Source organism: Venturia canescens, chromosome 1 (assembly GCF_019457755.1).
Source record: "Venturia canescens isolate UGA chromosome 1, ASM1945775v1, whole genome shotgun sequence".
In the NCBI taxonomy this organism is placed as follows: Eukaryota; Metazoa; Arthropoda; class Insecta; order Hymenoptera; family Ichneumonidae; genus Venturia; species Venturia canescens.
The window spans coordinates 10,145,087-10,172,862 of NC_057421.1; the positions used below are offsets into that span (position 1 = coordinate 10,145,087).

General features: G+C 41.9%; 1 protein-coding gene across 1 annotated transcript in view; it reads right to left on the reverse strand.

The window, feature by feature from the left end:
* Positions 1-560: 560 nt before the first annotated feature.
* Ets98B (DNA-binding protein Ets98B) overlaps positions 561-27,776 on the reverse strand; it is a 37,918-nt gene continuing 10,702 nt past the window's right edge. The window contains exons 2-6 of the mRNA XM_043425994.1: positions 10,254-10,639; positions 9,449-10,122; positions 8,525-8,679; positions 5,055-5,256; positions 561-4,807 (exon numbers count right to left, since the gene is read on the reverse strand). Coding sequence (XP_043281929.1) covers positions 4,467-4,807; positions 5,055-5,256; positions 8,525-8,679; positions 9,449-10,122; positions 10,254-10,639 — 1,758 coding nt within the window. The 3' untranslated portion in view covers positions 561-4,466. The remainder of the gene's footprint in view (positions 4,808-5,054; positions 5,257-8,524; positions 8,680-9,448; positions 10,123-10,253; positions 10,640-27,776) is intronic.

Below are 27,776 nucleotides of genomic sequence, written 5' to 3' on the forward strand. Positions count from 1 at the left end.
GCTTTCGTCGCTTCGGAGATTTCGTCGTAACACCTTTACCACTCATTCCGAAGAATCGAGACCCAGAAAATTTCAATGATTTTGATCATTATTCGTTGATAGGGCTTGTAGAGAGTCGAATCAAAATGAAAAAAATCTTCTAACTCATGATCTTTCAGAACTGGACTCGCCACGAGTTGAATCAATTTCATTGGTGCACCCTCAACTTCGACAACGATCGAATAATGTACGATGAATCAATCTGTACGAGAAAACGATTAAGACGATTGAGAAAATTCGATGTTTGCATCAGTTTTCAATTATTTTACTATAAGGTGTGAAAGAAAAGTTGAGATTTCGAATCGAAAAATGTCTTCGAATGTTACGTCGACCATTTCATTGCTGCTTTTTTCCCATTCCAAAAGTGATTTTCGATTTTGTGACTCAATCGAATGCTCAAAAAATCTCCATTTCCAAAGTTTTTATCATTTCTTCAGATAGTCTTCTTCAAATAGTCGATACTCACCGGCGCCTAGACGGATGAGGAAAGGAAAAAATGAAAATAATGCACAAGTGGTAGATAGTTTTTAAAATATTCAAATTTAATGCAATTTTCGTTCATCGAACGGGATGTGTTAGTGAATACAGCCGCCGAACGTTCCAACAGCAACAAACAATAATATCCTTATAATAAAATATATATAATCTCATTATTCGTATACGATAGTGCATAAAAAATACTAATACATGTGATTAAATTAATAATATCATCGATTACAATCAATACCAAAGAATTATACATGTACGTACCAAAATTTCGTAAAGATACGAGGAAAAAATATTTTTTGACAAAATATTGACGACAATTCGCAGGGCACCATGCATCAAAGTTAATTGCAATCGACTATTGAAAGATGAATCGATAAAATAAGAAAAATTATGATCGAAGAAGAGCTCATTCCTTCGACCCAATTTTTCATATCCAATCGAAAATCTAGTAAAACTTGAAGCCTCGAGAATATGTTTTGATGATTAAATCGTTCTCATCGCTGTTATTTTTTAATTTCATCATTTATTGTAATGAATCGTTCGATTATGCAAAAAAACTGTACGCTGCGCTCATGCTAACGGATAATTATACAGCGTTCTTTGTAGAAACGATTAAATGTGTTTTTGCTCAGTGAAACTTATAAATGTTCGAATATATTGTATACCTCGTGTAACTGTAAAGTATAAAATTTCAAATGTGTGCTGTACGTATGTGCACGTGTGTTATTTATGATGTTTCATGTATCTATAAAACGTTCTTATATATTCTTCAGGGTACACGTGTGATGCTGCAAATGAACAATGTTTCATCATAAGAGAGCGAAATTTACGTTGTTCAGAAATCGTGTACGCTTTACGATATTTATCGTTCGGATCGAATCAGAAACAGACTCTGAGCCACACACTCATACACAAACTTCTTTTCGTCGATCTCACGTTCTGCTCTACTCTTTGTATCCCACACCCTGGCCCGATACTGCTGCATGTTCATAAGAACCCAACTCGTTCGCCATAGTCGAATATTGTTACTTCAAATATATTTGCTCACATTCTAGTTATCGACTCTGTACGCCAATATTTATTTCAAGTCGTCGACACCACCGTTGATTATACGTATACTATTTAATATAACAACTTCATTTGAGTATTGCGACTTCTCCTCGATTACCATTCGATTCGAGAAATTATAATTGCTGAGTGCGAGGAGAGCATTCCACGCACCAAATTCACTCGAGTCATGCCCTCGAGTTCTCCGATTTCAGTGAGGTTACCGTATTCCACGATTCATTGATTTTTTCATTAATTTCCAAGTTTTTATCCAGCCAGCTTTGAAAATTTGTTTTCCCCCAAAATTCGATGTTTATCAGTTTTTCAAAAAAGGGGGGCATCAAGTTTGCGTTGAATTAGAATGATTTCAAGGAGAAGACACAAATTTTGGAAAAATTCAAAAATGCGGAGACGAAGCTTCTCCGAGCGGGTTTTTTCAATGAAATCGAATCAACACAAAATATTTAGCAGTGGATTTATCGTGAAGTGCCCTCAGCTCAGTTTTGTTAAATCAACCAAAATTTACTGAAGTCTGGTAGAAAATGAGTTTACAAAAATAATGATGAATTTTCGTTGACATCGATAAATGAAACGGTCGCCTCGAAGTGGAATTCCTCCTAGATATACCTCAGGTACGTTCGACTCGTACGTATCGTATCGAAGGATCCACACCCCCGTACTGAACCATATACTTTACGACCCCATTATGTAAACTCTCGGGATCGGGTGAGCAAAATCTTCGAGGCAAACGTTGTAGATGAGAAGGTACCTTGGTTCTCCCTATCTCTTTTGTTACCCCGAAGTACTGACCTTTTCGTAGCCTTCGGTTCGATACGATGTGCAATCTAAGTTGCCTATAAAGTGTTTCACAATTATATTTTTATACTCCGTTCCATTCTTTTTTTTTATTTCTTTTTATTTTATTTTATTTTTATTTTTTTAACGATACTGGATTTAGAATAGTACTTTCAAGCTCTTTATTTCACTGTATAATTGCACGTATAAAAATATCATTTTGATCGATGCCAGCGATCGACATTCTTTACAATATTTGAGCGACTGCCTGAATACGACAGAAACATATCTGTACAAAAGCGTGAGTGTATAGAAATTTTTGTCGTTTGTTCTTGCTGTTTTTTGAGGTTATAAATTTAGACCTGCCCAGGTATAGGAGGGGGAGTGACCTTTAGCAAAAACGGCCGTACAAACGTTTCGATGGGAGGAAGGCATTCGACATTTTATGAGCGTGATTGGAGGCTTATCGTGTATCACGGACGAAGAGGGTTCCGGCGTTGCAGACGATGCGGTGCAGCCTTATATTCGCCTGTGTTTCATCATATAAACATACCATAATCGATTATTTCTTGAGCGCGTAATGGTAATCGACCTAATAATATCATCTGGGCGTATCATTAAGAGAAATATATTATTACAGCGTAGAAAAACATGTGCTTAAACTAAATGATGAAACAATAACTTAACCGTATAGACTCGATTTACCCAAATCCCAAACAAAGAACCATTGCGCATAACAGAATCACCGCCTTTATCCCAATTAATAAGAAAAAAAAAAAACAAACAAACTATAAATAAATCGTACTTTTAAATAAATATTGTGTTTCTTTTTTCTTTTCTTTTCTTTTTTCTCTTTTTCATTTCATGAATATTTAGACGAATGATCGATGCGTACATCGACATAATAATTTTACGAGTGGCTCACGTGAGCCTTTTTCGCTTATTCTAATTAAATCCTTAATCTCTAATCGTTCATGGAACATACAATGTTTAATATATCATAGATATATGGGACCAAAATCACCAGAATCTGATGCCCAGGACGCTTCAAAGACGCGGGAAGGGATCCACCAATTCTCTGAGAAAACGAACCTGCACAGTTGTTTTCCGAAGCGATTCCACATTCGAGTCGATTATTCGGATGTTGTTGGTGAATTCAGTGAATCGAGAGAATCGATGGATCAGTAACGAGCAGCAACGAAGAGTTCCGTGCGCTAAAATTACTGCGCCACATGATCAGTCGCTCGAAATAACATTTTAAGAAAATGACATTTTTTCGTGTTGACTGATCCATGAAGCGGGCATCAGAGACCAGCAAGCAATCGTAAGAAAAGCCTTACGAATCACGAAATGTTTTACAAAACGAATATTATCGTGACTGCAGAAATAAAACGCGAATGAAAAAAAAAAAATAAAATAAAATAAAATAATAAAAAAAAAAAAAACAACGAAAAAGTAATTTAATTAAAATTATGCCAACTAGAAACTTGGGACGTACCTCCCAAATTTCTCAATTGACCACCGAATAAATCGATCAAATACTTTAGAATGATAGAGAAAATCATGTACAGCAATCGATTAAAAATACCGTAAAAAATACGAATATATCTCGAAATGTTAGTGATTAAAATAATAAAATAATACAATAGTGATAATAATAGATAGTCGCCCACATGGGCGTACTTGAATCAACCGAGCGTGAATTTTCATTATAATTTAAATAATGAAAAGACGCTGGATTATAATATGTTTTTGGCGACGTTCACAACAACAACAGGAATAAAAAAAAAAATACGTGCAAACGAGACATTCATTCGATCGATTCTTTCACTCGAGACACAAAAAAGGTACAACAGACACGCTCGAACAATCGACACGCATTTTTTTTCTCTCGTTCTCTCCGAGTTGCATCTTTCCCGTTCGGGAAAGAGTCGGAAATTCTGATTGTCGTTGGTGGTTTAAATTGTTTTGCTTGATCGAGATTCAGCGATCCGATAATCCAAATAATATCGGAATTATTAAGACGTGGCCACGTGGGATTATCGGATCGTTAAATTTCGAACGAACTCCCAACAGAATGCACTTTTTTTTTGTTTTTAAAGGCAATACGGATGACAGAACTGATAAACTAACCTCTGGCTTCGTTCTGTTTTCTTCATTATACCTTTTTTGTAGTATTGTCTGATGCTCCGACTGAGCTTGTCGTAATTCATTGCCGGACGGTTTTTTCGTTTACCCCACAATTTCGCGACTCTCACAGAATCTTCGATCTTGAAAACACCCTTGGTACGATCGAGCCAGCGGATGCACGAGCCGTGGAGCCCCGGACTCTGAAGAAGTTCCTTGAGAAATTGCCACAGATGAATGTGAGAACCACCGTTTCTCATTTTGCCTGTTCCATTGGTACTCGTTGCCGTGGTAGCCTCTTCATCCTCGTCTGCAACAGAGCCAACACGAGACCGTGAGTTATTCAGATAAGGCTCGCGAGTTTAAAATTAAACAAATGGATGGAGAGAAACGAAGAATTATTAGATGCCCGTTTCTTGGAATTTCGTTCTTCTCGCGTTCAAGCAAACGTAGATTACACAAAATTAATGAAAAAAATTGAATTTCCAGTTGCATTTCACGAGAGAAATTAATAGCCGATACAAAATCCGCTGCTTTTCATTCAAGCCGAAACTCACCATCGGAATAATCCATGGCGCATGGTGAACCTTTGATACTCTCAGGTCCAGGACTTGTCAGGGACGATGATGGGCTGGGATTTCCGTTACTCTGAGGCCCTACGACGCTCGTAGGGCTCCAACAGGCGGCCAATGTGTTTCGCGGTGATTCTTCGACCGCAGCCTTCCAGATTTCGAGCTGAGCGTGCAACATACTCCCGCACTAAAACATGTTCCAAGGTTCGCTCTTGTTAGCATCCAACATTTATTTTCTCACCCAAAATATTGTATTTGATCAAATGAATCGTTGACAACCGAATGCCACAATTTTTTCGACTTCTATTATTATTATGTAAGATTATAAACGTTATAAAGATGCTGAATTCAAGAATTTTCTAGTGATACTTTTCCAAGTGTTGAATATTTACAAAAAGTGCTTTTAGTAATGGAGCTGGAAAAAATAACGAATTCCCACGCGGTCAATGAATCGTCAAAGTTGAAAAATGTTCATTTTTCCATCATAGCGAAAAATGAATTTCCGTGTTCTCCAATCTTTCAAATGAATGATTCAAAAATGGATAATTCGAGAACACTAAATTACACGATATTCCAACGAGCAGTCAAAACGAACTTCACCATTCTTGGGTGGTTCACGTTCACTCCATTTTTGATGAAAAATCTTTTTTATTTTTTCAAATAAATTACTCGATTCTACACACTTTATTTTTTTCTCTCTTGCCGATAATATTTTCGTCCCTCCAGAAATGTGCACGCGATTTCTCGTTTTCTCTGCTTGTGTCAATGTACCGTTCGTCGATAGTGAACAATGGAGAAAAAACCAAAAAGTGAAGAAATCTTGAAGCATTCGTGACAATCGAAATGCAGTCCTATCGTCAACATCGAAAAATTGGATAAACTAATCCTCGGTTTTGTAAAATAAGAAACTGGTCAAATCGAAGGAAACGACAAAGTACAAGCGGAACGTCGGAAACGTAAAAAACGCCGTGTTTGTCGAATTCTCATGTACGGGATGTTAGTAGCGTGTTAGTCGTGCTCGAGTATTTCGTACGAGACGCGCGTAAGCTAGCAACACAGAGAGCGGAGCTTCGTGAAGAGAAGAGAAAGCGGCGCGACGCAACAGGCGGCTTGGCAATGCCTGGCTTGACCTACTTCAGGCAATAGCCAGCAAACTCGATGTAGTGGCTGTTCAGCAAAAGCGAGATACAACGAGGCAAGATCGAGCTAACATCGCGCAGGTATAAAATCTTCGTTGTTCGCTCATTCTACCTTTTCCCATCTTTCTCGCTCGCGCTCGCAGCTCATCGGGGGAGAGCAGGAGAGCGAGAGACTGAGATATAATAAACGGGTATGGGAATGAAGAAACAAACGCGAACGCACCTTAGATGCAGTTATGTTCGCGCTCGCGAGTCTTTATGCATCGTGACGACACGGTCCACATGATTCAGGACTCAAGCTCACTCGCCGTTTGCGCTAGCGAGCGCGCGAAGAGCTCAGCTCGCCAGATAGAAAGGCGCGCAGTTTCATCTATCGCACATGCACGTATTTTTATATACATTCGCTTATGTATTTGCTGAAAGAGTGAGAGAAAGAGCAGCGATGCATCGATCGCTATTTCGAAACGAAATATCTCGCGAAGAAAATACCTACGACCCTACGTGTCTCGGGAACATCGACTCTCTCTCGACTTAGGTTGTTACCAATTATTGCTTAACTTTTAAACCATCCACGGTTCGGTAACATTAAACATGAATTCTTACAGGATAAAAAGCAGGAGATTGATTGAGATGGAAACGTGGATTGGAAGCGACGTTGGTGTAGCACGATGATGAGAGGGAGAGGGAAAATCAAATATTTATCTTGTTTGGATATTAATTCAAGCGTTCGTCAACGAAGCAAGGTGGCGCGTGGGAATATTGAGAAAAAGTTATTCATCGCTGGCTTCTCAGTCGCTCATTCTTGCGCGGTTTTCAGATTATTGAGGCTTGTGAGGATGAAGAATGAGATTCGTCGGTGAAAAAAGTGAGAAAAATTTGAAAAATTGGCGAATTCGGATTTTGAGTCTGGGCCAATCGCGCGTTACAAAACTGCGCACGCTGAGAGCGAACTGCTGAGAAAATCCACAGCCTTTTCGATATTCTCGTATATCCGATGTATTTTGATGGATTATTGATTTTGGCTCTCGGCACAACTACCGCGCCACATACGCATTTGCCGCTTTTATTCTCAAACGGTACCGTTTACCGAGCTCCCTAAATATTTATAGCGTTTAATATCCGAAATAATTTGACAGGAATAGCCACTGCTACTAAATATAATCGAAGAATATTATCAGCGGAGGCTAAACTGATCGCGGGGCGCGACAACCATTCGAAATCATAATATTCAGCCTCGGCCAAGAGTATTAGCCGTTTTGTATTTATAGAAATTCAATCTAATAATATTATTTAAAGGGAAAGTTGCACCGGACTGTGTCGTTTCGATACCTTCGTCAATCCCAATTTCAAATTCGTCTTTGGCAATTGTGTTAAAAGTTTAATGCCAGTTTTATCAATTTTGCAAAATAAAAATCGTCACAAGAGTTTTCAACAAAAGCTCCGTGTGCTTTAAAGTACTTTCGAGTCTTTGGATTTTTACAATTTTTGCAAATCTTCGCGTTCACATTATCTGCTACGGACAATAATCCGAACGAGATTATTTTGTAGAGTAAATAATAGCAGTTTTGACGAAGAGCATCGAAAAATTTAGAGCAGAGAATTTAGCACGGAAATTCATAAATTTATTATTGAACCGAAGCGTATGGCCGGCTGATTGCATTTTTCTACAGTCACTCCCGATCGTGGTCGATAATGGTTAGTGCGTTGAAAGGAATGCGTGTTCCCTGAGATGCCGGATAAAGATCTCGTGAGCATTTTACGAGGAGCTTACGGTACTCATAGCACCGAGGAAAGAGATACCCACGAGTTCTGGCGCTGGGACGAGCAACGACGCACGTAGATTTCCAAGAAATTCACTTTCACCCGACTTTCCTCCCCCCTTCATCGCGAGCGATCGTTTCGCAATCGCCACTGAGGGCCATAAGTGTCTACGTGTATGATTATTAATATAGATTAAAGTAGCTGCTTCCTCGCTTCGCCATAAACCACAAGATAAGTTCGATTAATGCTTAAAAATGGTGAAAATACGATTAAGCATGTGGAGATTCCCTTGCGTTACGATTCGAGGTCTGCACGCGATGAAAAATGCCTCATGCAGAATTTCCGAATAATTCCAACGAAAACGGCTTTCACGTTGGAGCAGCATTGCCCTCGGTTACGAGAGTTTCGTCGAAATTTAACAACGCAGATTCGACGCAACATTGAGAGATTGGGGGCCGTGAGTCATTGACAGTCGTGGTAAAAGAAGTATGCAAACATGTAGCGCGGCTCCGAGACCCGTCAATTTGATTATATATACGATAAAAAGAAACTTACCTGTGGAGCTCGCTGACAAAAATCGTCTTCCGTGAGGCTAGCCAAGGTCGCACCATCGATGTTGAAACTTTCCAAAGGCACCGAAGGCAAGTGTAGTTGTCTTCGAGCCCACTGGACCCAGGCCGCAACGTCGGCTGCGCTCCAGCGGCGTGGTTCTGAACATGCAAACCGAAAGAGCGTGTTGAGTGCAAGAAATCTAACGACCGAGATCATTGACGGCGATGCAGCAAAATAGAGAAATTAACGAAATTTTCGACAATCATTGAAACATCCGAGCGTACGCGTGCGCGACCTTCGAACCTCGAATCGTCCTTGCCTGGTTCTCAATCGCCATTATTACAAAGCGAATACGAATGCGAGAATGGGTTTCGTAATGCAGTGATGGACGCTGGCACGTTAAACTTTTATTTCCCGAGCGTGACGTCATGCTCTGCAAAACGCTTTGAGCCGGTGATATAGTAATGGCGGAATACGATGTAGTTGTTGTGTGCCCGCGCGCTGCTCTGTTCTGCTCGCGGAAGAAACCGGTCGTGAGAGCGAGAAACTACGACGACGACTAATAGCCTCAGGACGATCGACAGGCTCGCACCAAACTTGTCTTTTCTCGGGTTTACAGGGACGGCGGTTTCGGAGCTACATCCAATTGATCTCGAACACCGCCAGATACGAATTGTTAAGAAGAATCGAAGGAGCGGAGTAATTAGAGGTCAGGATACATGCGATCTAACGGTCTCAAGATTCACGAGGATTTTGTTGAACCAACCAGCCCGGTCGCTGTGACGAGCGATTTTTATTTTTACGCCGGTCTCTGGAGAGCCAACATTTTATAAGCGAAATCGAGCCTTGAGGAGGACTCAATGTTCTATTATTAAGATAAAAGCGATGATTTGAAAAATGGCAGGAAAAACTTTGTCACTTTCTAACCTGGATGGATGCCGAGTGCCACACACGTGTTGTCAAAATCTTTCTGCAGTTGTTGAATCGCGAGACTGAGAACAGGCTCGATTTGCTCCCTGGCAAGATCGCCAACGCACTCGCTGCTCTCCATATCCTCAACGAATCCCGTGCCAACGCTGCCGAGATCGACGGGCCTCAGATTATACTTTTTCTGGAAGCTCGTGTCCCTCAGAACTTCTCGGAGTAGTTGATGATCGCTTTTCTGCGCGGCGTCATCGAAGATCTCTTCTTCCTTAGTTTTCATCGGTGTTTCGTTCTTCAGTCGAGCTTCGTCTTCCAGAACTTCGATTTTGAGGAGCGCCGTGCCATATTCCTCTTGGAGGCTCTGCTTCTCGTCTTCGGGTTCCTTCGCGTGCACGGATTTGCAGCTGTTGTTTGTTTTGCTGAACAGCAAATCTCGGAGGGGCGAACTTTCGTTCTTCTTGTTCGATTGGGGCACGGGGGACGAGGATTGAGACGAACTGATCGAGCGGGGCTCCTCTTTGAACAGAATTTCCTTCAGCAGTGGATTAGGATCTTCGCGTTTGGGAAAAAAATCGGTATCGAGACTGTTGTAAATGTCTTCCTCGGTACGTGGGGGCGTACACGGCACCGTACAATCAGTCGAGTCCTCTTTGTATCCAAGACTTTCGGCCAGGAGTCTGTAGAGCAGAACAAAAACATTTAAATTCCACGTGCACGACGAGCTTGCTCGAGAAATCTTGATTGAAAACTTGACTTTCAAGCAAGTAAGAAGAACAAATTTTCAGTGTGAATTGGAACGTTGACTCACCGTGATTCGTGAAGAATGGCCAAGAGATCGAGGCTCTTTTCCCTCTTGACCGGTTGTTTCGACGCTTCCTTTCCGGGGTTGTACAGCTGTGCGCTCTGCGGACTCTGCGGCACGTAGTAAGGGCTGGTCGGATATCCGGGTGAGCCGTCATGAGAGTAGTTCGGGGAGAGTTCGCCGGTAGCACCGGGATAGGGTGGGCTGGGGTAGGTGGTTGGCGAGTTGGGTCTCGGCGAGTGAGCTTCTTGTTTGATTTGTGTGGGTTTGAGGATGTAGTCCTGGGTGCTGGTGACGTCGTAGTCATCGGGGAGTAGGGAGAGATCGAACTGGAAGGTGCTGTAATCGAAGGGTGACGAGAAGCCAGCGGACGAAGGTACGGTTTGAGGCATCTAAAAAAAGGGGGGAAAAACAGAAATCGAGTCTTTAAATTCATCATTAGACGAAGGGGAAAATAACGAGATCGCTGGGGCGTGAAATGTTATTCTGTCTAAACGTCAGGTCCGTGTACTCGCGGAGGTATAAAATAAAATGATCTTGGTGAGGTGTTAACTCATTCGCGCAGGCTCTGCGTCGCTTTTGCACTCCCATAAAACCTAACATGGCCCATAACCGTGGCAGTAAGCAGCGATATTCTGTTGTACCTCTCTTGCCTTCGAGTACGAAGAAACGTCCACTGGTCAAAGAGCCTTTTAGCCAGGAGACGCCGGGGGCTAGATGCTTGTGTGTGTGTGTGTGTGTGTGTATGTGCGAGTCGCCGGAAAGAATAAAAGAAAAAATACGGATGACGGGAGGACGGGTTACGTCCATCGCGCGGCCGTAGCCCACCGAAACACTTTCGCCTGCGAGGATCCTCGCGAATAGTCGTATTGCATAAATATGTTTGTGTGTGTGTGTGTGCGTGTGTGTGTGTGTGTGCATGGAGAGATGCACGTATAGACGTAGATTACGAGAAGGCTCGAAGATTTCTTGATCCCTGGGATGCTGTGTGCTCCACGCCAACGAGCTTATATACATATAACCGGCCATTTATCTTGGCCGTGTGTTTATTGCCCGTCCTGTGCTTGACCTCGCATCAGTTTGTTACGCTTTGTAAGCCCATTACAGAGTTCCCAGTGGATACTCCGGGCTGTACACGCGGTTTCCTTCGAGGCGGGGTCGTGCTCTGACATCTTGACGTAGTGCATCGCAAAGGTCGACGAGAAACAAACGATTATACTCGCTCCGCTCTCCCCGGGAAGAACGCGAAAGAACGCGCGCCTCTCGAGTGAAAGACCACAGCCGCAGCTAGGCCTTTCGATTTGCTTTTTATCACGAATACACACCATCGATAACCAGCGTGAATAGAGCCACGAGCTTGTGGTCGCAGCACACACGCCGCACCGACCCCCGAGTGTAACACTATAAAATTCCACTCTACTTTTACCCTTTCTCTTTCACTCGAACGAGGTAAAGTACAATACTCGCATATGAAGACAAATGAAGATGCACGGAGGTATGCTCCGTCATAAGACATCGACGAAGATCGGTTGCAAGCAAGTGAGCAGGCTCGATCCACAACATTTTTTGTTGGGATTTCGTTGAAATTTCTTCAAATTTCCATTTGCAACCAGAGGCAGTCGTGGACTTTTGCTGATCAAGGATCTTCAACGTCGACGAAAGGACAGCCAAAAAAGAGTCCGTTGATACTTGATCGTTCATCAAACGCGGATGACCCGAATCAAGTGGACTTAACTCATCTGTGGAAGGTTTTAAATGGAAAAGTTCATCGATGCACCGCTCCCCATTATCGTCGTCAATTTAATCCACAAAAAAAGCAGCCCGGTAACATCTGTTCGCTTATGATTGATGAATCGAATTCGTCGAAGCAAAAATTCGTTTAGCACTGTACAATAATTCGTCAATCATCTTTCAACTCGGCTACTCTGATCATTATATTTTTTCTCGGCGAAACCGGACGCGACGATCTTATGGCTTTCCAATGTTTCTCTTTTTTGTGAGTTCCTGTTCACCGGATCTGCTACCACTGCGCGCGGTTGTTGCAACTCGAGTCCCATTGACGTCAGAGACCACGTAAGCTGCTTCGCCAACTATATATTTATACGTATCAGTTATTCGCAGCTCGTTAGTTTCACTCTCACTCTTTAGTCTCTTTGCTACTGCGCAGGGCCATCGACGGTTTCGACAATCGTAGGACTTCGCTCGAGTGAAAAACACATTTCATCACACGAAACACGCACACCGTGGTGTTTCGTATTTTCCCCGTGAAACAGAAACGAACCTCGTCGCATGACATCCTGCAACCCATTGCGGATGTGAGAAGAGGAAAAAATGAGCCAGAAAATGCGAAAGAGAACGATCCGAATCTCGAATCCTTCGGGGTCCCTGCATCCAGGACTTTGGGAAGTCAATCGCCATCGCCATTCAAAATCCTCCATCGTTTAAATATGCATTCGACAAAAGTTATAATAGCGCAGAAAGCTTGGCAGGAAGGATCGAGAAACGTCTGGGAAGAGTCGCCGCTCGCCAAGGCAACCTCGTAACTAGAGCGATCCAAGATGGCAGCCGGTGATTCGCGAGACCAGAGTTTGCAGCCGCCCCGGCGGCGTCGGTGGAGCACAGAGATCGGGCAAATCGAGCTGATGTTCATGAACGAGCACACCTATATCGTATACTTATTGTATCTTGTAGACAGACATAGGACGGTTCGACGACCCCGATAAAATATAAGGGTTCAAGGACCCACAACCTTGGCTCTCTCGCAACTGTGAAAGCTACATGAACGGCTGCCGCGACGAGATTTTTTTACTTAGCATGGTGAGTTTTTCCACTACACCAAATTTTGTTGACGCATGGAACACGTGGAACCTCGTTTTGACACTGCATTAACGACTTGAGAAGCAAAGGAAGGAAAAATATATTTTTCGAATTTAATGAAAAGTCACGATTTACAGTGGCTAGTGGGAAAATGAATTTCGTACTCTGGATCCCTGAAGTTTCTTGTGAAACGAAATATTTTATTGGGATGATTTTGTTTCGAAAACTAGCATTTTCTTCAATAGAAGTTTAAGGCCGTTTTCGGATACGATTTTACTGGATTTTTATTTCACAAAATATTTTAAAAACCGAGAGCATACAGAAGTAACGATCTTTTCATTCATCCCGATTCGCCTGTGGGGCATCCCAAGGGTTCCTCGGAGTACGTGACATGCCTGCGATGACTAAGGTTATTGACGCACGATCCGAGAATTGGAAATCTCTCCCGCGTTTTTTACACGGTCATCGGCACGTTCCATCGAACTCCTCGTTAGAGATTTCGCCAAAGTTCAATTTCCAACGAGAAGTCAAAATGTCAAAAAAAAGTCATTTGTTCAAAGAATTTATGCACATCCAAAATTTTTCCAACACTTTTCCTGAGACCCCACGACTCTGACTCGTCTACAGAAGAATGTTGGAGAAAGAAAATGATTTTTTAATCTTCTTCGTCTCTACTAACCGCCGTGTCGTATCGAAGATCGAGGTCGATCCTCGAGCTCTGGGCGGAGCTCACATCTCTCGATTTCATTCTTCACTATTTTTCGTTTATTCGTTTCCCTGCTTAAAGACTCGTTTTACACACGACTTTTGTCACGAAGAAGAAATATCCGCTGAATCACGAGAAAAGTCTGATGAGCTGTCGGGGAAAAATATCGTACTTTTTGAAAATCCGGTGCGCTCCGAACACTCGTATGTGCTCGATGGAATTCCACATGTTTGTGAAGCTCGTAGCTCGTGTCAATGACAACGCTAATGAAGCGGAAAACATGCGATGCATAATCATGACTGGTTAATTAGTGCGAGCTTGATCGAGGAAATCGTGAATCTTTTTTAAGAGATCAATTTCGTCTCAATTTCTTTATATTATTTTTTCCTTCAATTCTACAATTTCTCATTGTAAAAGTTAATTCTCGTGATTCAAAGACTTCGCCACAGTAAAGGATGAAAAATATGATAATCGACTTGAAACTACTGCGGTGGCTGACCGAATAAAAGATTTGGTTGAGCTCAAAAAGTCTCTGAAAATCCTACATTCGTTTGTAGTAATGAAGCGAGTACAGCTCATTAGAAAAAGCGGCTGACGAAACAGGTAAATTGACTTTTCATAGCGATGGTCGCAGATTCTCGTTGTAATTGAGCACCAAAACAACGATAACTTGCGGATTTATAACAATTGGGAAAACCAGAGAATCAGTCGATCGATGGATCCTGTAGAAGGAGCAAGATTCAAAGCCACTCGTGCAGCTTACAAGTTCGCTACATATGCGGACGCGCACGAGATTTTATGGCCGTGGATGCGCTCTCGTAGATCGAGGAGGGAGCCGAGCAAGTGTTCTTTCACAGAGTTAATAATGTACTCGTATAATGGATGAAGTAAGAATGAGAAAAACGCTACCGTCGCCGAGTTAGATCGTAGCGCGGCACCCGCGAGACTACATAAACTTCGAGGGGGACTTACATTTTGTAATCCAGGATAAAATGGCTCCGAGTTACATCGCCGCAGACCGAGAAGCCGTTCGTCTCGCGCGAGTCTGAGCCGATAGGGACAACGAGCAAGCGAGATCGCGGGATGGTGATAGAGCCTCGAAAATATCGCATTCGGAGCTCTTACGGACTGGCAAACTCTCCCGAAGCTGGGATGCGCAGTTGCTTTTTTAGCGAACTTTTGCAACCCACGCTTTCGCGCTCTTTCGAGGCGAACTGACTCCGTGAAATAATTGCGATTATTGTGACGAGTAATGAAGTGATTCCAATGCACTTTTGATTGACGAAGCCGATGGAGAATTTTTGTTCGACTCCGTTTTATTTTCATGACTCGCATTTGTTCGCTGTCCACTATTTTGAAAGGCGTCAATCGATTTCCCTCGGTGTGCTTTTCTACCATGAATTCTATCCAGGCAGCATGACGCAAGAATTTCTCCACAAAAGTGCATTGACATTTTCGTTCGGTGATGGCAGCGCGACATTGCATTGCCACGTCGTACGTTGTTCAAGAAACAGATTCAGACATGCAGGATGAACAGAGAGGAACGGAGGGAGGTCAAACTCGTTTGGGACGAAAACATAGAAACAGAGCCAGCGAAAGAAGCAACGAGGTGGAAAGAATAAAGTGTGAGAGAGAGAGAGAGACAGGAGGAATAAAAAAGTGGGGGATCGACAATAGCAATCGTATGGGGACTTTATTGCTGACTGTGGATTTCCCCAGCGTGGGCGATCGAAGCACGCGGCACAAGGCTCGATCCACGAGACAGGAACGCGCGTATGGAGACTAGTCGAGCGCACGTGCGTATGAAAATGAACAGTAAAAATGACGATAAAAATAACAGTATTAACGATTATAATAATCAAGTTATTAGCTTTGTTCGTACGTGACAATGCGTGGAAGTTAAAAAGCCATGCAGAGTGAGATTACTCGAGAGATTTTGAGCTTTCTTCAAGCCACAGCAAGCGGTGTACAGTACACGCATATAAATTGGGACCAAGTACAGCGAGAGTTGAAAACAAAGATAGCAAATCGAGTTGACCCGTAGGGAGTAGCCAACGTATCGCACACACGTTTTCTTTCGCGTTTCTTGTACAGTCTCGCGCGAGCGCAAAGCCTTGTTTCACGTGTTCGCTTTTATTCTCTTCATTTTTTTCATGCCTCGGTTGCTTTCTTTTCCTAACAATTTTTTTTCTCTCTCTCTCTCTCTCTCTCTCTCTGAAATCCTCGTCTCCGGACTCGCACCTCTTAACGCAGAATAATAATGCTCATGTACCTGCGAAATCGATATGCATATAGGGCCTATCATCTGGTCACGTTCTCTCCCTCGTATCTTATCCGAATATATGGACTTGCCCGCATTGTACTTTATTTTACTTTATCGAGGCACTTTCGGTAGACACGAATTTACACGCAGAGCACTGTTTATTTCGTGATTCGAGGTATGAGCGCGCGGCGTGCACGAACGAACGAAGGTAAAGTAACAAAACGGAAAACATAAATGCGTAATAGAGCCGCAGAGCAAAAGAGTGCGGATATTGCGAGCGAGATTACAGATAGATACGACGAGAATGCCAACTTCATTATCGTCATAAAAAATCGTATCGAATTGCGCGCTCGAATGAATTACCTTCGCGAATCCCGAATATTTCTCGACTCTCCTTTTTTTCCTTTACTTAGGGAAACAACACTTTTCATACGTGTATGCGAAAACACTTAATTTCCGACGTTGAAAAGTATGCTTAATAAATAATCTATTGGCGGCCGATTCAATTTTTGTATCGCGAGCGATACTCGCTCGCGAACGAGCGCCGTCCGATGGGGATAATATCCGAGCGTTTATCCGAGCCAAAGTCAACGGGGCCATCGGTACAATGTCAGCAGTTATCGAGCCTCTATAATAAGAGACGCGAGAGAGTGTCTGACGAAATTTATTTTCTCTTTTGTGCCAATGTCCACACGGTTCTCCGAACAAACGCTCTCCGTTCATGAACGAGATCTTTCGGTATACTTTGCTCGATTTACACTTACGATTTTAGCGTGGGACTTTCTCGTTGTGTGCACGAGTACGTGCGAGCAACAGAACTGATTTTCATCCTGCCGACTGTCAACAGCCGTAAAAATCAATCGAGCAACTTTCATTTTTAACATTTCTCAATGAGGAAGTGCGAATTAAGGGATCTACCCTAATTAAGGTTGTCCAATACCAAAACCCGATTTCTGACGAAAATTAAAAAATATATATCGCGCAGAAAAATCTAACGAATCGATTAAAGAAAAAAAAAAAAAAGTAGTTCTACCGTTTAGTTTTTCAGATATTGCAAGTTAAAGTTCTGTGGCTTCCCCATCCTGAGCACATGGTAATCGTCAAACAAAAAATGTGAACCGAAATAACTCGAGAACGGTTCTGACGATTTTGATTTTAAAAAACACAGTGTTAGAGTACTTTCTGAAGAAAAAATTAAAAAATAAAAAGCATGATCTACCGTCTAGTTTTTGAGAAAAAAATTATTGTTATAAAAATCGTATGAGAATTTGAGTGGCAAAATTTCAAGGTTCGCGACAGGGCAACGCTGTCGAGTGAGACGGGCAATGATTATCACTATAGATTTTAGGACGCTGCGCTCGTTTCAAACAGTTGCCTGTGTACAATGTTGTCACGATTGACGCGCTTCTAAGCGTTCATTTGTATGCTTGTATATGTACACACGGCATGAAGATGTACTCTAGCAGGGGCGTACGCAAAAGAGAAAAATGTAAAAAATCCAAAATCACGAGCAATTATGAATTTTTAGTAAAATATCGTAAGCATATATTTTTTTACTATTAATTAGCGATATTTTGAAGGACTTTTCGGACATATTTCACAACGAATAATGTTCACACAGAAAGGGGGCTGCACCCTATTTTTTATGCGGCACTTGGCTATCGAACTACGTTAAATGGGCAAAAAAACATCATTTTCACGAATTTTGTTTGACCCGGTACCTATAAATTATAAATATGGATATAAAAAGTGTTGGGCCTAAAAATACACTCTTAAAATACACAATTTTTTTTTTTATTATTTTTATTTTGCTCAGTTTTCGTACAGAAAAACGGGGGAGAAGACAGGTCCGAAAAAAATGGGCGTGCGTCATTGATAAACCCTGGAACGGATGATTGGAGAAAAAAAATAAAAATGGTTTTAAATTCGATAGGTAAAAGACTATAGCGTGTATCATACGATTTTTGATTTTTTAAAAAATCACAAAATGGCGGGCATTTTTTCAAAAACTACGAAAAAGCACGTTTTTTTAATCGTTTTTTCGCAGAAAAAAATCGTTCCACTAAAAATTTCAAAATTCGTATGATATCCGCTATAATTATAGTCACAAAGAACATGCGGTAAATTTTTGATAAAGATCGGTTGAATAGTTTCGGAGATTTTATCAACGAGCTATCCAAAAACGTAATATTGAGAAAAACGCGTTTGAAGAAAGGCAGGTAGGCGGTGCGTATTAGCGCGCTCAGACAGCCGAGTAAACGTCGCTCAAAATTAGACTTAGACTGCTCAGATCTTTATAAAATTTTTAGTATGATACTTTGAAATATATTTACTTTCGAAAAATGCAATAAAAATCGATTTTTTGAGAATTCTAGTTAGGGTTACTTTTCAACTTTTTGTGGGGATTTATTTTGTTTCCAGCCTCACAGCACATGGAGTTTCAACGAAAGTGGGAGATACAAATTCACTCGTTGCTTCCTGATCGAAGTGTTATTCCTCAATTGCTAATAATCGTGAATTTTCAATCCCTTCAAATTCAAATAGAGCGTTAGAAGGTAACGACGGTTTATAATTATTCCATTAAAATGGATGCTTAATCACAATTTGCGCGCATATCAATTTATTCTAGGTTCATTTTGAGAGGGAATGAAACCGGAACGATTCGTTGCGAAGAACGCTCTCGTAAAGTGCCTCGCGTAGTGAAGTATATGCTCGTTCATATAACGCTCGTTGGCGCCTGACCGATGGCCGATTATTTCTACTTCCACCGCGGTCAATGCTGTGGGTGGCAAGACGAAAAAATTTGAGCACACGATACGATGAAAATGAGACCAACACGAATTCGTGTCGGGTCGGTTTTCAGGTACTTTTCCTGATCAAGTATTTTATTTAAGCGCCTGTAAAAATTTCGAAAAAATCAAGAATACACGATTTTTTAAGTTGTCAAACCGAAACGTCGAGAGGCGAAAAACTTTCGTGAGAATATTGAAGGAAATGAGCTCGAGGGAAGGGAAAAGTGCGCGCGCACGAGAAGAAAGATGAGTTGAGTGTACGAACGTGAAACGAAAATAAGCGGGAAAGGGCAGACTCGATCCGTCACATTTACAACATGGAAGAGGAGCAAGACAAATAACTGGCCAGTTGCTATAGCGTAAATAGTAACATAATACTGCATAATGGGAGAGCATAACGTAGCACGGTAACGACCCTCGGTGCATCACTGCGTCGAGTTAAAGGCCGGCCTCGTCTTTGTCCGTCTCTTTCTTCTCCCCGAGCATTATTTGCCTTACCGAAAACTTTAACGCCACAAATGTTTGTGCCTCCCGGCTGTCAGTTGTTAAATATTTTACGCGTGAAACAGCGAAAGAGCCTCTAACGTTCGTACGAGTTGCCATTTCTCAGGGCCTTGAATAATCTGTGACCGAATATTTGAGAGGGTACTAAATCACGAAAAATATCCACTTTGTAACCTTCCTTTTGTAAATTGAAGGAGAAAAAAATGTGCGTAGAACGACTTGGATGGAATTCTCGTTTCGTCCGGAATAAACAAAATAATTCTTTTTAATCGTGCTCTAAAAACGACATCAAACTACCGGAAAATTGAAGTTTTCCCTGGCTTTATTCTACCCAAAAACTTCCACTTTCCTCGACACAATATTTCAATGAACATTTTCCGTTATTTCTAGAACTTTGTTGCACAACGTGCAACGTGCAGAGCCTCAGCTCGTTAAATCATTTCAAAAAATACCAGTTCACAGTCAGAAACGTCTTTTACAGACAAATCATACTGTTTTCGAAATAAACAATCAACCAAAAGTCGCACGTGACACTTCACATATTCATAAACAATAATTTGTCACGAAAAAATAAGAATAGCGAAGAATATGGAGACACAAATAGACCGATCGGGACGGAAGACAAGTCCATCAATACCCGGACTTCTAAACTGATCTGCAATCGATTGATTATCCTCTGAGCATATAAGACGCGGCGATATTACAGTATACTAAAGAAACTACTCAATTACGCTGATCATGGCGTATACTTATTTATTATTGATCGATATCCGCGTTGCTCTTGCGCTGCACGCAAACAATATGTAGCTGGGGATCGTTAATTTTTTATCGATATCAATTTGTAACGTGGTAAAAGATACTTCCGCGTACGAGTCAATACACCCCCGCCGAAGACAGCAGGGTGTCGTTTGGGCAGCGATAATCGATTAACTCTCGATACAGATGGCCCCGAGGCTTTTCATTTCGAATTTTTTTGCGTTCTTTTCAATTTTTTGTCTCCTGTGCTAAAACGTTGGCTCATGATTTAGTGGGTAATTGAATTTTGGGACTCTCGTCTTTTGTATTTGTCACACAATGAGATACGATCGTGTATTCGTGATCATCGGAGGAGATACGACGGACGGTTGACAGTCTGGAAATTTTCGTTCGGCACGAAGGATTCTTAAGGGAAATGGCAGTGAAGAAATTCGACTTTTAACTACGATAAATCATGCTATTCGCGAAAGCTACAATTTGCAAAACACATGCGCTTTCGGTGTTTGACGTTCGCTTTCATTTACCAGCTTTCCATTGAGGGCGTATCCAAAATTTATTTTAATGCCAACGATCTTTAGTATATTCTACGGGAAGAGCTCCAACTGCTGATAATATTTGTGACGTTTACTCGGCTAACAATTGAACAAACAACGGAAAAAGGATGAATAAAATATTCGAGTACCTCTCCCGTCGAACGAATATCTTGGACGTTACGTCAATCGGTAGCCGCAGACTTCTCGAGCTCCTTTTTTTGACTCTCGATCATTCCTAACATCCCTCGCACCCCTCCGAACCTCTCGAGAACCACTGAAGAGCCAAGAAATGCCAATCTTCGAGTGCCCCCCTTCCACGCCACACGCACACGAGCTTAAAATGTGTTTTTTTTCACAACCACTTCTTGCCTCTGCCTCAGTCTTTTTATTTCCCCTCCGGTCATATTTCTCTCCCTCTCTTGATCTTTCTCTTTTTCTTACTCATGCTTAGCTTCGTCCTCGTTGGAAGCGCGGAGAGAGAGGAACACGAGACGAGGACGGAGGTAGGAAGTCAACTCGTGCACACAGGACCGCACGTTTTGGAAAACCCAGCTCTCGGCTCACTCGCGGCCTTGAGACTCGGGGAACCCATTCTCCAGAGTCGGTGAGCGAGCGCGAAAAAGAGACAGAAAAATCGAGTCCTGAGAGATGAGAGAAAAAGAGAGAGATCAACGGAGAAAAGGAAGGGGCAGAATTCCAAAGCGAAAGAAATAAAGTTTGAGAAAGATCGAGCGAATCGTGCGCTTACGATCTCAACGAAGATGAAAACAAATTGAAAAAAATTAAAAAGTAAAAATGAGGATGAAACGATATTCGTGACTCCAGTTACCTACTCGATGACTGGGCGGACTCGACGAACGAGTGAGAAACAAAGGTAGCGAATAACGAAGATGAAAAATTAATAAATCAGCACAAAGCTGAGTACGCAACTGTCAAATATAGTTTCCAAAACAAAGGGCTTCCAGAAAAAATAACATTTCTTTTGTGCAGATTTATTCTTCACTGTTTCTGCTCGTGATTAGTTTCGACGTATTTTATATTCTCTCTGCAGCTGTATTCGTACCTTTATCGAGAGCTTCGTCACGTTAAATCTTATCGAAATCCATCGCATGCTCGTAAATATGCAAAGTTGATTGAAAGATTGAGGAAAAAACAGTATGCTAATGCGTCGATGGGTAGCAAAAAGTTGTTCTCTTATCGAGGTTATATTCACGGGATAATTACTGAATTATACGGAAGAGCTCGATGCAGAGTTGAAAGCAGCCAAAATCATTCCATTCTGTCGTATATTATCGTCGTCAAAAGTCGATTTTTTTATTCGAACAGATAAAATATGAAATTGAACCTCGGCCTTCAAACGTTACGACTCAACCCATCAAACTGCATCTCAGAAATATTTGCTCTGCTCAAAATTAACTTTGAGCTATAAATCACTGGAATAAATGAATGAGAATTCATTTGGAAAGTAACCATCTCATTCAAACGGTTATCAGAGTCCTTCCGAATTGGGTCAAGATTTGAAAACTGTTTTCTCATCTATTCGAATCGAGTTACAGAACATAAAGTGATTATTTCTCGCGTTCGTTGTAGGCACATCTTCCAACTGTGGTTCGGTACTTTTTAAGCAAATATTCCCTCGAAACGGTGTACCTGCGAACTGCATCTCTCTATCAAATAATTTTAATCTTCAAACTTAAAAAAAACACGAAGTAACGGCTACAGATAGTCAAAGTCAATTGGCTACGGTTATGAGAAAGCCTAGGCCGATTACATTGCGCGAAGATGCCCAATAAATCTACTTGGCTGGATAGTAAAACATATGGAAAGCGGTATAAAGTGGATGCTATTAAGCGGTATGCACACCGCGGGGATCCGCGGCCGAGAATGCCACGTGCATCATGTTTTCGAGATTAACGTGTGAAAGGACGTGTTTCTTCTGCACCGAAATGGCTATTTTAATACATTTATCCAGTCCTTCGATCCCCCTTTTTTCTCTCTTTTCTCTCCCTTCCGAGTTCACCTACTTCGCCGTTTTTTCTCTCCATAGCTACTTTTTCCTTCGTTCCAGAACTCAAGTTTATTGAAAAAGAGAAAGAGCTGGGTCGTGGCAGCGCTGATGAAAAAATCTAATCGAAACGGAGGCTCGTTACTCTTTTATATGCATGTAGGACGCTCATAGAATTTAGAGCATGTCACAATCGGGGAAGAAACCAGCAAGAATGTGAGGAAAGAATTCGACATCGATTTCAGACTCAAGTTGTTTCGTGTTCAGTGATGTCATTAGCTGATTTTCTGCTCCCAAATTAGGGGAAAAAATTGTTTGTTTCGACTGCGTGTTCCCTTGATATTTATTTTCGATAGAAAAAACCTTTCGATTCCAGGCCCACGGTGGATCGGGGTCGTTTTTCTTTATTTTCTCTGTTTTAATGAAAAGTAAGAAAAAATGATGTTTGAAATAACGAGTTTATCTCACACCCTTAGACGTGTGATCGTTGCGTGTAACATTTTATTTCTCGATCTCAAACGTTACGCTCGTGGCATATTTTAAAGCCACCAACTTATGTTTAATTCAGTGGTAAGAGTTTTCGTACACGAAAGCACGTGCGATCGAGCCGTGCGCCGGAGCGCAGTTCGCATACTCGAATAATATTCAACAATACTCGCAACGCGATACAAACGTGTATCCTACCATTCTCCTCAGAACAATGGACGGAGAGAAAATTGAGTAGAATTTTTCGAATCTACGATGAAAAGCTCGATAGTTTATCGCGATGAAACTTTTCCATGCAAAAACCAGAAGACAAACACTGATATTTCGCCAACGTTCGTTCCAACATTTTCACCTGAATGAATTATTCTCGAATTTGGCGGGCTAGTCGCAAGCGACGAGGTCAATCGATCACCAAAGTCAACCGACTCTGGAGTCTACATAATTCAGAATAAAAAAAAGTTCGTATCATTAAATGAATATTCAAAAGGAAGCCTATTGCAAAAAAAAGTGTCGACCATTTTTGTTTTCAGTTCCAGAGAACTCGAAGAATCTTATACACAAAGATGAAACGGCGAGGGGAAAAGCCTCCTGAATATTTAGCGATGATAATAATAGAAGATTCAGCCGAAACGTTTTTGATCGAAAGAATATCGCGTGGGTAGGGTTTATCGACAGACGGAATTCGTTTCTTCCCCACAATGGCAAGCGTTTGCGCATTACCCCTTTTGTTTACAGGGATCGTGCTGAAAGTCTCGAGTCGCGAGGAGCGCGCGAGTTTAACCGGTCAGATTTAACCCCGCATGTGGCCCTTGACAAGCGGAATGGCATTCGCTATTCGATGTAGAAAATAGTATATATATGGAATGAGAGAGAGAGAGATAAAGAGAGTATTGGAGAGAAAAAAAGTGAAAAACGAATGAAAGTAGGAGGAGGAACGGACGACAGAAGGCACATAAACCGAGAGGCTGCGAAGATATACTAGTAAGCTTTCGCTCTCGCGACACCGGAGCAACAACACATACGGTAGCCACTCGGAATATTATAATGGATTCAAACTAAGGGGGTTTTGTATTGAGATATCAGTATGTGGCCCTGGCGCAGCGGTAATGGCCTCTCGCTTCTCGGAACACACACACACACACACACACACACACACACACACACACACACACACACACACACACACACACACACACACACACACACACACACACACACACACACACACACACACACGCACACACACGCCTTAACAACTTTTCATGTGTATGAAAAATACAAGCTAAGGATAGATACGCGACTTGCACTTCTGTCTCTGTGCTTATGTATAATACACTCTCGTCGCCCGAACCGATACGACGCTCTCTTTTCGCCTTCCTTTTGGACTCCGACGACGATTCAACCCACTCTCGTTTTTCTAGGTCTCCAAAAGAATCCTGAGCATCGCGGTATACCGTGGCAGAGATATTTTTGTATGCTGACTCGAGAAAGATTCTCGATCGAAAATCAATTTCGAAAGTATGAAACGAAACAACGCTATGGAAATCCATCCCTCGAGTTCAATGGACGTATGCAGGGCCGCGTGAGAAGCCAATAAACTCAATTCATTTTTGGGAGTCGAAAGTCGAAGTAGTTTCAGTCAGAAAATAGTTTTCTGCTGCACCAAACTTTTTTCAGCTAAGAAAATAGCTTCGATACTCCGAAATTCAAATCGTTGCTTTTTCGATAAAAAATCAAATTCGATTCGATTAAGGTAGTTCACACACGGAATGATTTTATTAAGATAGCCTTGAAATGTACACAGAGTTCCAATAGTTAGTCGAGTAACACGCACATGAAATATTAAAGGGTTCGTCTCATTGATTATTCAGATAAAAACGTGTTTAAATATGAAAAAAAAAACACATAAAAAATCGTTCATCTTTCCATATACGAAGTTTATGAAAAAGTACACAATAACAATGAATTATGTAACGACGGTCTGGGAAAAAATTCCAGACGATTGTCTTGCTAGCAATAAAGATGTATTAAGTTAAAGATTGAACGAAATTAGTAAAACGAGCACTCGTAACCTCACATTTGCTTATTTCAGCATTTCTTGGCTTGGTCCATTCCTGTCACAGCCTTCTGTCTTTTTATTAATACTTTTTTCTTGATCCATTTCCCTCTGTGTTTTCCCTTTGCGCTCTCTAATGCGATTTTTAAAATAAAAACTACAGTATTTTAGCCAGGGACGAAAGAAATTTCGGGTTCAATCAGCGATGGATTCCCGATAAATGAATGGCCTGTAATTTCATTCGCCAAAAAATAAGTTGGACAAATTGATTTACAATTTTGAATGAATAACTCTGACATTAATTTAGAGTGATAATATGTTTGATTAGGAAGTAAAACTCGACCCAATTCACCCATAAAATACGAACCTACTGGCACGATCTACCTTAATGCAAATAATACATTAATCACGTCAATGTTTAAAGTGAGGCTTGAAATAACATGAATTTCCAACTCCTTCCACCACTCACGTGCAACAAAGTAACTTTTCTAATAACGTAGATACGAAATAATAATAATCATTCGATCGTAAACGATCGCATTGTGTACGGAGTTTCCATGTGGAATAATTTAGAATTTCTCGACACTGGTATCTAATATGGGCTATCAATCAAGCGTCGCTCTCCACTCGAAAGAAGAGCAGTGAGAAATTTATAGGTTTTGCTGTAAGAAGGTGCAATCCGGTGCTTCGAACGTTGTGCTTTCCACATGAAAACTCGTCGGTCACGTACTTACGCTTTATAAGTATCTCCTCAGTATCATAGTGTACGTAAACCGATATGTATTCCTATATAAAAGACATGCATGCGCGGACACACGTAGAGATTATGTGATGGAAAGAAGCAGTAGAAGGAGCAACGGTGTGGTAGAGATCGTTGAGTGGGTTAACGGTAAAGGCCGTTACGCGTACACCGAAGAGACTCCGTTGCTGCTGTTATATGCGACTGTCCACGCGTGTCCCATCCGCTATGCGAGACGCACATGTGTAGAATCCGCCGACTCGATCGTCCGGAGTAGTGGGATCGAGTTCAGTGGAGACGGCAGCGTAGGACACGTTTTTTTCTTCTTCGGCGAAATGTCAGCAGCGTCGTCATATCGAGCCACATTCCAACCAAAATCCAAACGCATTATTCACCGTTCGCGCACTCCTGGTCATGATAGCCGCATCAATCACGGAACGAATTCTTGCCATTGAAGAATTTTTTTCGTAAGATCGAAGAATTTTGATATCTCGACCGCAGGAGTCGATTTGTTTTACGAAATCATCAAATATCTCGGGCGCGAGCCCCGACGAATGTGCAAAGAGGAAGAAAACACTTTGAAGTCTTCTTTCACTCATCGTGGCTCCGTGGAAATTCGTCAAGTAATCGTTGCATCCGAATAGTGGGGTTTTATGAAGAAAAATAAAATCGTTCTCGAACCTTCGGCTGTTTTTGTTCGCCGAGCGTGGCCTTTGCCACGGAATGAGAATTTGACGTGAAACTGCAATTGTTAGCTCACTTTTTAATGCAGAACATCAATTATTCTAATCGCTGTTCCTCTACTTGTGAAAGACGTGAAAAATATTTTTTCGTTTTTTCGTTTAATCGTGCGAACGCGAGCTACTATTCCACCTGTTGCTCCAGCTTACGTCTATAATTGCGGGCTACTGCGATGCCGTCGTAAATTTTCATTCGATCCGTTTCATGAATGAATTGGCTGCTCTCTCGGCGAGATAAAGCCCGACGATGCATTTACGCGTATTACGCGTGACTCGATACAGCGTGCAAGGATGCGGCGGCGACTCGTGAGCTCAACGGTACTCCGGCAGCTTCAACGAGAATAATTGGAACGCGAGTAGTGGTGCACGCATAACCCGTGCTCTTATTGAAGCGCGGTGCGCGCACCTTATTTGAGGCGAGCCGCGTCGTTGAAAATAACATCGGGAATCCAAGTTCATGGAGAAAATTCGACAGTCTTAATTTTCACCTGCGCATGTCGAGAGGCAAAATGATTTGACAGAAACGAACTTTTTCTCGTCACGTCAACAGTTGCCAGATTTTCGATCGCCCCGGATGTTTTATTCGACGGTAAAGTCGATAAATCTGCCAGCTTCCTTTAAATGAAAATGATACGAGACTTCGCAGGCGAATGAAAAGTTGGTTCGATCGAGTGAGAAAACGTCAAGCCATCGGCGAATGCCTGATGGATGAAGATTTTTCGTAGACGAGAATACTAGATCGTGGGGAATCGAAGGCGTGAAGAGCGGGGCGAGGAAACGCGGCAAGAGATAGTTCTCGTCAGGACATTTATAGGAGGAAAGAGTGGAGAAAAGCAAATCGTTTGTAAATGGGAATATAGTCGACCTCGGGGTAAGAGAGGTGAACGGCGCGCAGTTTCCTCAGTACGTACGAGACAGACATAAAGCTACGGAGAGTCTCGTTGAGGGAAGCGTACACCCGCGAAAGAGAGAGAGAGAGAGAGGGAGAAACTTGGCGCGGAACTGAGAGGGAGCGTAGCTGGAGAGGTAAAGTAACAAAAAAAGGTACTCGACGCTGTTGGAGTATCTTTCTCCTCGGTGTATTCCCGCAACGACAAGACAAAGAATATCGGCTTATAATGGCCGCTGTAAA